Here is a 12499-nt window from a genome sequence, read left to right as displayed (position 1 = left end):
CCTACGAGATGCAGTTGGGTCTCCAGACAGATATGGCTGTCATTGCAGTTACCTGGAAGAAGTATAGTCATGTTTTGGCTGGATCACTAGATGGACTATTCACTTCACCGAGATAGGACTCTCTGTAGGTGAAAGTGATGGGATTTTGGGGGCTTGCTAGAAGAAAAATATTTCAGCATAAGCCTGATAACAAACTATGCCTATAGATATAAATAATCTGTGAGCCACCTATCCTGAACTTCTAGTTGGAGGATTAAAATGAAAAGAAAAGGTAAAGCAAATATAAATTTAAAAAGAGGTTCTACTATCCCAAAAATTAGGTTGATGAACAATTGTGTTGTGTGTTTATCAGATGCCCAAGCCTTCTTTTGGATTAGCATTGAAATTTCATAACTACACCGTGAAGGAAAAGAGACTTGAAAGATGTGATCACGGCTGGTGGAAAATAAATGAAAAAATGTAAGGATTGGAATTTTTAAAAATTGCTTATTTTGCATCTTTGTAAAAGAGTTATCATTTAATGTATTTTGTTTTGGCCTTTTCCATCGCCATTTATTATGCATAGCTCATCAGCAAAAAGCATTCAATTCTTATAAGAAATACATTATGAAGCCACTTGGTAGAAGGACATTTGCACACCTATTGATGGTCAAATAGATTTCAGGAGAAGAAATTGGGGTAGATCCGCAATCGTTGGCAAATCTACTCTTGGTAGTATCGGAATGAGACAAAATCGTCTCAGATGCATCCACCTTGTGGTGGTAGAGGAGGCAAACAAGGCCTATGTTTGTGGGTATTTTACTTTTTGAATTAAAAAAAAAACTTCCCCTGTTTCAAAATCAACGATTGTGGGCTGGATTCTCCGTCGGCAGGATTCTCCGTTTCGCCGGCAGCGCACTCACTCCTGCGGATTTCCCGATGGTGTGCACAGTGGGCAGCACGGTAGCACAAGTGGATAGCACTGTGGCTTCACAGCACCAGGGTCCCAGGTTCGATTCCCCGCTGGGTCACTGTCTGTGCGGAGTCTGCACGTTCTCCCCGTGTCTGCGTGGGTTTCCTCAGGATGTCAAAACTAGTTCCAACTATTTAGGTTCTTTCAGTTAAGATGAAAGCAGACCCTCCTCTTCGAATAAATACTCAGTATTTTGAGGAAAAGATTAATACTTTACTAATCAAAACATATTTTTCTCAGTCTGAAATCAGCTCCAATATTCAACATTGTCATTATGTGGTATTCTTTTCATTTAGGTACTGTGGCTATCAAATAGATCATCAGACGGTGTTCCACATTGCTAATTTCCTGGTCAATATAATGTTCCAGTGCAGTGGGAAACAATCTGACAAGGCATTTCTAGCCGAATACAGCAGTTACAACATCAGCCAGCGTAAGGATCTTTGCATTCATTATTTTAAATGTGTTTATGTACTTCTGCAACTGTAGAATAACTGAGTGGTTGCTCACAATATCTGACTGAGCAAAGCTAAGAATGTCAGGAACTGCACACATGGCAGCATGGTAGAATAAGAATTTGGTTTCTATTTAACCCAATGGCCATGTGTTACATTGGGCCACTGTATCACTTCAGTTTTTCTATGCTATTTGAAAGTTTTTTTTCCCCCAGTTTCCATTTAGATTTCCAAAAGTAGTGTTTCTTGATATCAGTGTGGAGGGAAATCAGAAATGGGATGGTGTTAGCCTCGTAACCTACTGACCCACCACAGAATGACATCATAATGGTTTGTTCATTATCTTTTGCACCATTGTGGCTACTGTGAAAGAAAAGAAGGGAGCAAGAGATATAATTGAAATGGAGATTTTAATTGCAGAGAATTCAACATTGAAAGTATAGAAAATATGAAGAAATATATCCCAATACAATTATGTGCTTAAGGTTATCAATGGATTCCACTCGAGGTGACAGCTTATAATGAATTGAAATGAAAATGAAATGAATGAAAATTGCTTATTGTCACAAGTAGGCTTCAAATGAAGTTACTGTGAAAAGCCCCTAGTCGCCACATTCCGCCACCTGTTCAGGGAGGCTGTTACGGGAATTGAACCGTGCTGCTGGCCTGCCTTGGTCTGCTAGCAAAGCCAGCGATTTAGCCCTGTGCTAAACAGCCCCTTGGCAGACTGCAGCAGGAACTACTGCGCTTGACAGAATAGCATTGTTGCACCAATTCTTCAATGGTTTTATCTATACCTGGCCAGCAGACGTAGCTGCGTGCCAGCATCTTCATCCTTGTCTGCCTTGGATGTGTGATATACAGCTCCTGTAGGAGGGGTCCCAGGCTGGAGGCAGAACAACTACTTGTGATCCCCACACACTCACACATTCCTCACAGGTTAACTCATCCTGAATCATAGTTTCTCATAGTGCCATCCAGTCTGTATCATTCTCTTCACCTTCAATAGGATGGGATCAAAGTCAATATGATCTCCTGGGATACTGGTGGCAGTGGGACAGCGGGGGGGTGGGGGGGGGTGGTGGGGGGGAGTTGGCTTAATGCATCTGCATTGGCAATCTGTGTGCCGGGCTGGTACTGAAAGGCATAATTGTAGGCCACATAATTGAGTAGCAAGGCCCAATGATAGACTTTAACCGTGGCTATTTGCAGTATCGGCCTGTCTTCCCTTAAAAGTTCCAGTTATGGCTTATGGTTGATGACTTTGTCAAATCACCACCCATACACATATTGGTGGAATTTCTTCACACCATATATAACTGCTAAGCCCTCCTCCTCGATTTGGGCATAGTTCTATCCGGCTTCTGAAAGGGTTTCTGAGGCAAAGATGATGGGATGCTCAGGCCCATCTCCCATCTTCTGGGATGAAACTGAGGAGATGGGGGAGACAGGGACGTCTTGGGAAGGGGAGGAGCCACAAGTGCAATAATGGGTGATGGGAGAGGAGCTGGGGTGAGGCAAGGTGAAGAGTGGAAGAAGCCAGGGAGCGGCAGTGGCATGGAGAGTAGCGGGGCTGCCAGGGGTCCTGGGGACTCGGGGGTTGGAGTGGGGAACAAGGGGAGAGGTGCTGGCATGATGGGGTTGCCAGGTGCCATTAATATTGAGGGGCAAATGTCAGTAAAACTTTTAACATCTTTAGAACTGTTTTTAAAAGTGAAATATTTGTTTGACAATTAAAAATGATTGAAAAAAGCCAAAAGTCATTGAGCTAATGACTGACCTCATGGAGTGTGTCTTTAGCCCGCGATGTGAAAAGCGGTTGTGATTTTGCTGGCAATATTCACTCTCTGCTTGTCTCAACATGAGACTCTGCTGCATAAAAAGAGGATGTTTTTGCACAGCCACAGACACGTACCTGCCCGTTCTTCCATCATAGGTTTAGAAGTGGGGATGCTCGCTGATGGTTACACAACTTTCAGTGCCATTTGCAACTCCTTAGATACTGATGCAGTCCATGCCAATGTGCAGCAAGACCTGGACAAGGTTCGGGCTTGGGTTGATGAGTGGTAAGTAACATTCGAGTCATACAAATGGCAGCCCACCACCATCTCCAGCAACAGAGAATCTAATCATTCTCCCCTTGACATTCAAAGCATCGCTGAACTCTCCACCTTTGACATTCTGGGAATTACTATTAATCAGAAACTGAATTGGATCAGCCACATAAATACTGTGATGACAAGGGCCGGTCAAAGGCTGGGAATTCTGAGGAGAATAATTCATCTCTTGACTCCCCAAAGCCTGTCCACCATCTACAATACACAAGTCGGGAATGTGGTGGAATGCTGAACACTTGCTGGGCGAATGCAGCTCTAACAGCAGTCAATAAGCTTAACAGCATCCAAACCAAAGCAGTCGACTTGATTGGCACCCCAACCACCAACTGAAACAATCACTTCTTCCACCAGTGATGCACAGTGGTGCTAACTACAAGCTGCACTGCAGCAACTCACCTTGACATCATCTTCTAAACTTGTGTACCCCCTACCACCCACCTAGAAGGATACAGGCAGTAGGTACATGGGAACAGGACATCAAGCTGCAAGTTTCCCATCAACCCACACACCCTCCTGACTTGGAAATATATCGCCGTTCCTTCATTGTCGCTGGGTTAAAATCCTGCAACTCCCTCCCTAACAGCACTGTGGCTGTACCTACACACCAGATACACGCAGCGGTTCAAGAAAGCAGCATGTCACCATCTTCCCAAGAGCAATTATGGATGGGCAATAAATGATGATCTAGCCGTCGATGCCCCCATGGAAGAATAAAAAAGGATTGGAATTTTTGGGGCAGTCAGTGGTGAAGGCTTACACTGGATTATTCCTCATTCTCAGTCCAAAAGCACGCCTACCTCCTCCTGCTTGATGCCTTCAGACCAGCTTTTATAACAGCATCCTGCCCTTATGCAGGAGCAATTTCAGCGTCTGGAACTGTACTTGGGACACTTTTCTTACCTTCCCCCAGTCCTTGCGATTCATTGAAAAGCTTACATTCTGCTTACAACTTGCATATTCACTATATACAGACACTCTACACTGGCATTTTTCTTTTCAGTAGCCAATCACATTCACCCTAAACTTCTGAATGAGAAAAGGTACAAAATATAAAGATCAAAAATGAGATCGGGAAGGAACATACATCATCATATCAGCCATCAGAGTGGAACACTGGCAATCAGTAATCGTTCCGGCGCAGTGAAAATTGGAGATAGCAAGGCGAGTGGTTTTTTTGAGCACCACATCTGCCCATTATTTTTACCTCTTCCTGTATTTCATAAAGTTGGGCATTCAGTCAGATTGATAACTGGAAGCTGCATTTTGAAGCCTGTCATCTGCTATTGAGAAACCTGTTAGTTCCCTACTTACTCGTGTCCTCTTTCCCTTTCCTCTAGCTTCTTCTCAGCAGCAGGATCTTGAAGAAGACACCACAGACAAACACAATCCTCACAAGGATGCAGTCATAGGTATACCCTTTAATCCACCAGCAGAGACATTGACACCACACATGCCTTGGGCAATGAGTTGGGGGGGTCTGCATTTGGTGAAGCAACCAGCACAAGTGAGCAGCAGCAGGTAGTAGTGGCAGAGAAGGCCCAGCAGTTGGCTCATTGGAAGGCAATCCCATCTCCCGGCTCTGCTCTGGTAAAACAGAACTGCAATCTTCAGGGGCTCGGCCTCAAAAAGAGAAATCCTTGCAACACAAATGGAGTTCCCACAATATGAGGTATTGCAAGGCAATAAAGGAATTGCTGAAATTATGGACAAATCTGCTTCCATCCTATATGGAATCAGTGAACTTGGAGCATGTAACTTCTTTTACGTGCCTCTACAACTTTGCTAGCAGCTCAAATAGCTGCCACCCAGATTCTGGATTTTGACTTGGAAAGAGTGGCATCCACATGAATAGGAACATTCAAGATAGGCAGGGGTGGGTGGTTACATCACTAGGCTTGCATTCCAGAGGATAATGTTCATGCACTGGGGGCATGGGTTAAATCCCACTATGGCAGCTGGTCTCAGTCATGGCGGCCATGACATCTATCATTGATTGTTTTAAAAACACATCTGGTTCGCTACTATCCTTCAGGGAAGGAAATCTGCCATCCTTATCTTGTCTGGCCTACATGTGGGTCCAGGCCCATGGTAATGTGTCTAGCTGAGCAGACCATGCAATACAAGGGCAATTAGGGATGGACAACAAATGCTGGCCTTGTCATTGATGCCCACATCCTATGAAAAAATAAAATTCATGCCCTATATTCTGTTCTCCTGCAGACCAGCGTGATTGATGAGTCATGGTACAATGGGAGTGGCAGTGGTGCGGTGAGGGTGACATATGTGTCGGCTCTCTCAGGACGTCTAGCACATCTACTCCCTTTCCACCTCTCAATGATTACCCATCGTGGTGCCAGCTGGGCCTGGCTGCTCTGGCAGCAGTTGAAAAGCTATAGTGTACAGCTGGCCCTTCACAGGTTCAGGCTTGCAGAGATCGATGGCCATAAACATCGCAAAGATCCAAATATTGACAAGATCAGCCTTCCACCAACTTTTTTGAAAGCACTAGGACAGCTCCTTTTGGAGTAACCGAGTAAACCACCTTTTAAGAAAAGCGCAGCTACGACGTGACTTGGGTGACAGGATCCGCCTTTGGGCGATCAACGAGGCGAAGGCTACAACATCTGCCTCCGCACCCGTTTCCAACCCTGGCTGGTCCGACACCCCGAATATGGCCTCCCGGGAGCCCAGGTCCAGTTTCACGTGCACTACTTTAGAAATTACCCTAAAAACCTCCTTCCAGTAATCCTCTAGCTTTGGACAGGACCAAAACATATGAATGTGATTAGCACCCCCCGCCCCCCCCCCCCGCAACGTTCACACACATTCTCTACTTCTTCAAAGAATCGGCTCATCCTCGCCCTCGTGAGGTGTGGTCTGTAAACCACCTTCAGCTGCATCAGCCCCAATTTCACGCACGAGATGGAGGCGTTCACTCTCGCACCCCACACGAGAACCCCTCCTCCATATCCTCTCCCAACTCTTCCTTCCACTTTGCTTTGATCCTTTCCAGTGGTGCCTTCTCCTCTTCCAAAATAGCTCCATAAATCGCCGACACTGCCCCCTTCTCCAGTCCCCCTGTCGTCAGCACCTCCTCCAGAACGGGGAGGCCGGCTCCACCGGGAAACTCTGTATCTCTTTTCTGGCAAAATCTCGAACCTGCATGTATCTAAACATTTCCCCCTGCTCCAGCCCATACTTCGCTTCCAGCTCCTTCAATCCTGCAAACCGACCCCTAAGAAACAAATCTTTTAGTGTCTTAATCCCCTTCTCCTCCCATTTCCGAAAATTTCCATCCCACGTCCCTGGCTCAAATCTGTGGTTCCCCCAAATCGGCATTTCCCTTGATCCTGCCCCCAACCCGAAGTGTTGGCGAAACTGCCTCCAAATCCTCAATGAAGCTATTATTACCAGACTCCCTGAGTATTTCCCCGGGGCCATCGGGAGCGGCGCTGTTGCTAGTGCTTTCAATCCCGACCCCTTGCACAAACTCTCCTCCATTCTGACCCAATGGGAATCAACCCCTCTGACCCAGCTACGCACCTTCTCCACATTCGCCGCCCAGTCGTAATACATCAGGTTCGGAAGACCCAAACCCCCTGCCTGCCTTCCCCTCTGTAGCAGCACCTTTCTCACTCTGGCCACCTTCCCTCCCCATAAGAACAAAGTAATCCTTCCCTCAATCTCTCTGAGAAATCCTTTGGCAGGAAAATCGTCAAGCATTGCAAAACAAACAGAAATCGCGGCAACACGTTCATTTTAACCGCCTGTACCCGGCCCGCTAGTGACAGACGGAGACCATCCCACCTTGCCAGATCAGCTTTCAATCTCCCCACCAAACTAGAAATGTTGTACCTGTGGAGCCCTCCCCACTCCCGGGCAACCTGCACCCCCAGGTACCTAAAGTGAGTCCCTGCCCTACGGAATGGCAGCCCCCCACCTCTGCCCCCACCCCCGGCTGAGACACCACAAAATACTTACTCTTGTCTAGATTTAGTTTGTACCCCGAGAAAGATCCAAACACTCGAAGCAGCTCCAATATTCCCCCTATCGACACACTCGGTTCCGATACGTATAACAGCAAGTCATTGGCATACCAAACCCCCGAACTTCTTCATGCGATGGCCAACGGCTCAATCGCGACTGCAAACAGCAGGGGGGATATAGGACATCCCTGCCTAGTCCCACGGTGGAGAGAAAAGTATCTCGAGCTGATGTTGTCTGTGCGGACACTCGCCCTCGGCTCCTTATATAGTAGCTTTACCCAGTTCACTAATCTTGGTCCAATCCCAACCGCTCCAGAACTGCCATCAAGTACCCCCATTCTACCTGGTCAAACGCCTTCTCAGCGTCCAATGCCACAACCAACTCTGTTGCCTTCCCCTCCGCCGGTGCTATAACCACGTTCAATACCCTCCTAATGTTCGAAAAGAGCTGCCTCCCTCTCACGAACCCCATCTGATCTTCACCTATCATCTTCGGGAGGCACTCCTCCAGCCTACCCGTCAGTACCTTCGCCCATACTTTTGCGTCCACATTCAGAAGTGATATGGGCCTATACGACCCACACTCCCTCGAGTCCTTATCTTTTTTTAGCAACAGGGAAATCGATGCCTGCTCAAAGTTTGTGGCAACACCCTCTTCCCTATCGCATCTTCAAACATCCCCACCATCAGGGGTGCCAGCTTATCCTTGAATTTCTTATGATATTCCATGGAAACCCAACCGGCCCTGCCATCTTCCCCGACTGCATCCTCCCAATCGAATCCTTTATCTCCTGCTCCACTATCGCTCCTTCTAATGTACCCCTCCCCTAACCTTGGGTACTCCAACCTCTCATAAAATTCCTCAAAGTCTTTGTTAATCAGATCCGGATCCACCACCAACTTTCCTGCCCTGTCCCTCACCTGAACAATTTCCCTTACTGCTGCCTCCCTCCGGAGCTGACCTGCTAACATATGCCCCGCCTTATCTCCATGTTTGTAAACTGCACCCCTTACCCGTCTCAGTTGGCGCACCGCCTTCCTGGTAGATAGTCGGTCAAAGCTCGCCTGTAGTTACTTCCACTTTTCCAACTTCGCTGGGTCCCCATCTTCTGCAGAACTCCTAACTACCTCCATCTATTATCCTCTGCCGCTCCAACCTCTCCTCTTTGTCCACCCTAGCCTTAAATGAGATCACCTCACCTCTCACCACCGCCTTTAGAGCCTCCCAGACAACTGCCTTCGACACCTCATCCGTACAGTTGAAACCTACATATTCCTCAAATACCTTTTCAATTTTGTCACGGAACCCTCAGTCCCCCAAAAGTCCCACATCTAATTTCCACCCCGGCCGATGGCTACCCCCTTCTCCAGTACCATATCCACCCAATGCGGAGCATGATCTGACACTGCAATTGCCGAGTATTCTGACCCCTTAACCCCAGCCAGCAAAGCCTTCCCCACCACGAAAAAGTCGATCTGCGAGTATACCTTATGGACTGCTGAGAAAAACGAGTACTCCCGTTCCCTTGGGTGCAGGAACCTCCAAGGGTCCACCCCTCCCATTTCCACCATTAGCCCAGCCAGCGCCTTCGCCCCCCCCTGATGGGACCAGCGAGCGCGGCCGTGACCTGTCCAACGTTGGCTCCTTCACCAAGTTCCAGTTCCCCCCCCACTATCAGTTCGTGTGTGTCCAAGTCGGGGATGGTCCCAAACACCTTCTTTGTGAATCCCACATTGTCCCAATTGGGACTGTATACACTTAACAGCGCCACTAAACCTCCCCCCAGCGCCCCTGTCACAATCACATATCTACCCGCCTGATCTGCCACCACCTTCTCCATCTGGAAGCGTACTCTTTTGCTGACCATTACCGTTACCCTTCGAGCCCTTCCGTCAAATCCAGAGTGAAACACCTGACTAACCCAGCCCTTTTTAAGTCTCACCTGGTCCTTCATCCTCAAGTGAGTCTCCTGCAGCATTGCTACATCGGCTTTCAAACTTTTAAGATGCGCAAGCACCCTTGACCTCTTGACCGGACCTCCTAACCCCCTCACGTACAACGTGACTATCCTAACTGGGGGTCTCGCACCCCCCCCACCCTTCTAATCCACCATCATCATACCACCGGGCCCTGCCCCATGAGCCTGACCCGCCCTATCCATTATTTTAAAAACAATATATTTTTATTCAATTTTAGCAAATTTTCGACAAAACACCCCCCTTACAGAAAAACGAAAAGCATAAAACACACAGATCAACATTGTACACTTATATCGCGAATTCCCCCAATGTACAAACCCTCCCATGAAACAATATTAAACACATACCCGAAACCCCCCCCCCCCCCCCGGGTTGCTGCTGCTGCTGACCACCTCCTAACGTTCCGCTAGAAAGTCTAGGAACGGTTGCCACCGCCTGAAGAACCCTTGCACAGACCCTCGCAAGGCAAACTTTACCCTCTCCAATTTAATTAACCCTGCCATGTCGCTGATCCAGGCTTCTACGCTTGGGGTCTTCGCATCCTTCCATGGTAGCAGAATCCTCCGCTGGGCTATCAGGGACGCAAAGGCCAGAATACCGGCCTCTTTCGCCTCCTGCACTCCCGGCTCGTCCGGTACCCCAAATAATGCTACCCCCCTGCTCGGCTTGACCTGGGTGTTCACCACCTTAGACATCGTCCTCGCAAAGCCCCTCCAAAACCCATCCAACGCCGGACACGCCTAGAACATATGGGCATGGTTTGCTGGGCTCCCCGAGCACCTCACACACCTGTCCTCTACCCCAAAAAACCCTACCCAGGGCATCAGCCCACAGACCCTCATCTATCTCCTCCCCAAGCTCCTTCTCCCATTCATCCTTTAGCTCCTCCATCGAGGTCTCCTCTTCTTCCTGCATCTTCTGATAGACCGCCGAGACCTTGCCTTCTCCAACCCATACCCCGAGAGCACCCTATCTTGAATCCTACATGCTGGCAGCAGCGGGAATTCCCTCACCTGCCGTCTCACGAATGCCCTCACCTGCATGTACCTGAAGGCGTTTCTGGGGGGCAGCCCAAATTTCTCCTCCAGAGCCCCAAGGCTCACAAACGTCCCATCTATAAACAAGTCCCCCATTCTTTTAATTCCTGCCACACTTGCCAGCTCAGAAACCCCCATCCATTGGGTCCCCTGGGTGTATCACAAAGAGCTCACTCTTCCCTACGTTAAGCTTATATCCGGAAAAGTCCCTGAACTCCCGGAGGACCCGCATAACCTCCGGCATCCCCTCCACTGGGTCCGCCACATACAATAACAGGTCATCGACATACAGCGATATCCGGTGCTCCTCTCCCCCCCCGAACCAGTCCCCTCCAGTTCCTGGACTCCCTCAGTGCCATGGCCAAAGGCTCAATTGCCAATGCGAACAACAAGGGGGATAGGGGACACCCCTGCCTCGTTCCCCGGTACAGCCAAAAGTATTCTGACCACCGCCGGTTCATGGCCACACTCGCCACCGGGGCTTCTTACAGTAGCCTGACCCAACTGATGAACCCCTCCCCGAACCCAAACCTCCTCAGCACTTCCCAAAGATACTCCCACTCCACCCTATCGAAGGCCTTCTCCGCATCCATAGCCGCCACTACCTCCGCTTCCCCCTCCATTGCAGGCATCATAATTACGTTGAGGAGCCTCCGCACATTGGTGTTCAACTGCCTATCCCACACAAATCCCGTCTGGGCCTCGTGAATCACCCCCGGGACACAGTCCTCAATTCTGGTAGCCAGCATCTTCGCCAACAACTTTGCGTCGACGTTGAGGAGCGAGATCGGCCTGTACGACCCACACTGTAATGGGTGTCGTAATAGGTGTCCCGCTTCAGGATCAGCGAGATCAGCGCCCTGGACATTGTCGGGGGCAGGGCCCCCCCCTCCCTCACCTCATTGAAAGTCCTCACTAATAGAGGGCCCAACAGGTCCATGTACTTCCGGTAGAATTCCACCGAGAACCCATCGGGCCCCGGGGCATTCCCTGCCTGTATGTGCCCCAACCCCTTAACAAGCTCCTCCAGCCCAATCGGTGCCCCTAGCCCAACCACCTGCTCCTCCTCCACCCTCGGAAACCTCAGTCGATCGAAAAATAGGCGCATCCTCCCCTCCCCTGTCGGGGGCTCAGACCTATACAGCTCCTCATAAAAGTCCCTGAATACCCCATTTATTCCCATCGCACTCCGCACCGTGTTCCCCCTTCTATCCCTAACTCCCCAATCTCCCTCGCTGCCTCCCGCTTTCAAAGCTGATATGCCAACATCCGGCTCGCCTTCTCCCCATATTCGTACACCGCCCCTTGTGCTTTCCTCCACTGCACCTCTGCCTTCCTGGTAGTCAACAGGTCGAATTCGGCCTGGAGGCTTTGTCGCTCCTTGATTAATTCCTCCTCGGGGACCTCTGCATACCTCCTATCCACCCTTAATATCTCCCCCACCAATCTCACCATCTCTCTCCTCTCCTTCCTCTCCTTATGGGCCCTAGCGGAGATTAGCTCTCCCCTGACCACCGCGTTCAGCGCCTCCCAGACCACCCCCACCTGCACCTCCCCATTGTCGTTAGCCTCTAAATATCTTTCAGTACACCCCCGGATCTGCCCGCTCACCTCCTTATCCGCCAACAGTCCCACATCGAGGCACCACAGCGTGCGCTGGTCCCTCTCCTCCCCCAACTCCAGCTCCACCCAATGCGGGGCATGACCTGAGATAGCTATGGCCGAACATTCCGTGCCCTCCACTCTCGGGATTAGTGCCATACTCATAATGAAGAAATCTATCCGGTAGTAGGCTATATGGACGAGGGAAAAAAAGGAAGATTCCCTGGCCCCCGGCCTGGCAAACCTCCATGGGTCCACTCCCCCCCATCTGGTCCATAAACCCCCTAAGCACCTTGGCTGCCGCCGGCCTTTTACCCGTCATGGACCTGGAGCGATCCAATGCTGGGTCCAACACCGTGTTGAACCCCCC

The 12499-nt window shown here is 49.5% G+C and overlaps 1 protein-coding gene across 1 annotated transcript in view; it reads left to right on the top strand.

Annotated features, from left to right (window-relative positions):
- The window catches only part of tmprss7 (transmembrane serine protease 7), a 155507-nt gene that overhangs the window by 78939 nt on the left and 64069 nt on the right, over window positions 1-12499 (top strand). The window contains exons 11-12 of the mRNA XM_072515515.1: window positions 353-459; window positions 1249-1385. Coding sequence (XP_072371616.1) covers window positions 353-459; window positions 1249-1385 — 244 coding nt within the window. The remainder of the gene's footprint in view (window positions 1-352; window positions 460-1248; window positions 1386-12499) is intronic.

The sequence above is a fragment of the Scyliorhinus torazame genome, chromosome 8 (assembly GCF_047496885.1).
Source record: "Scyliorhinus torazame isolate Kashiwa2021f chromosome 8, sScyTor2.1, whole genome shotgun sequence".
Taxonomy (NCBI): Eukaryota; Metazoa; Chordata; class Chondrichthyes; order Carcharhiniformes; family Scyliorhinidae; genus Scyliorhinus; species Scyliorhinus torazame.
This window is presented reverse-complemented; position numbering and strand designations above follow the sequence as displayed.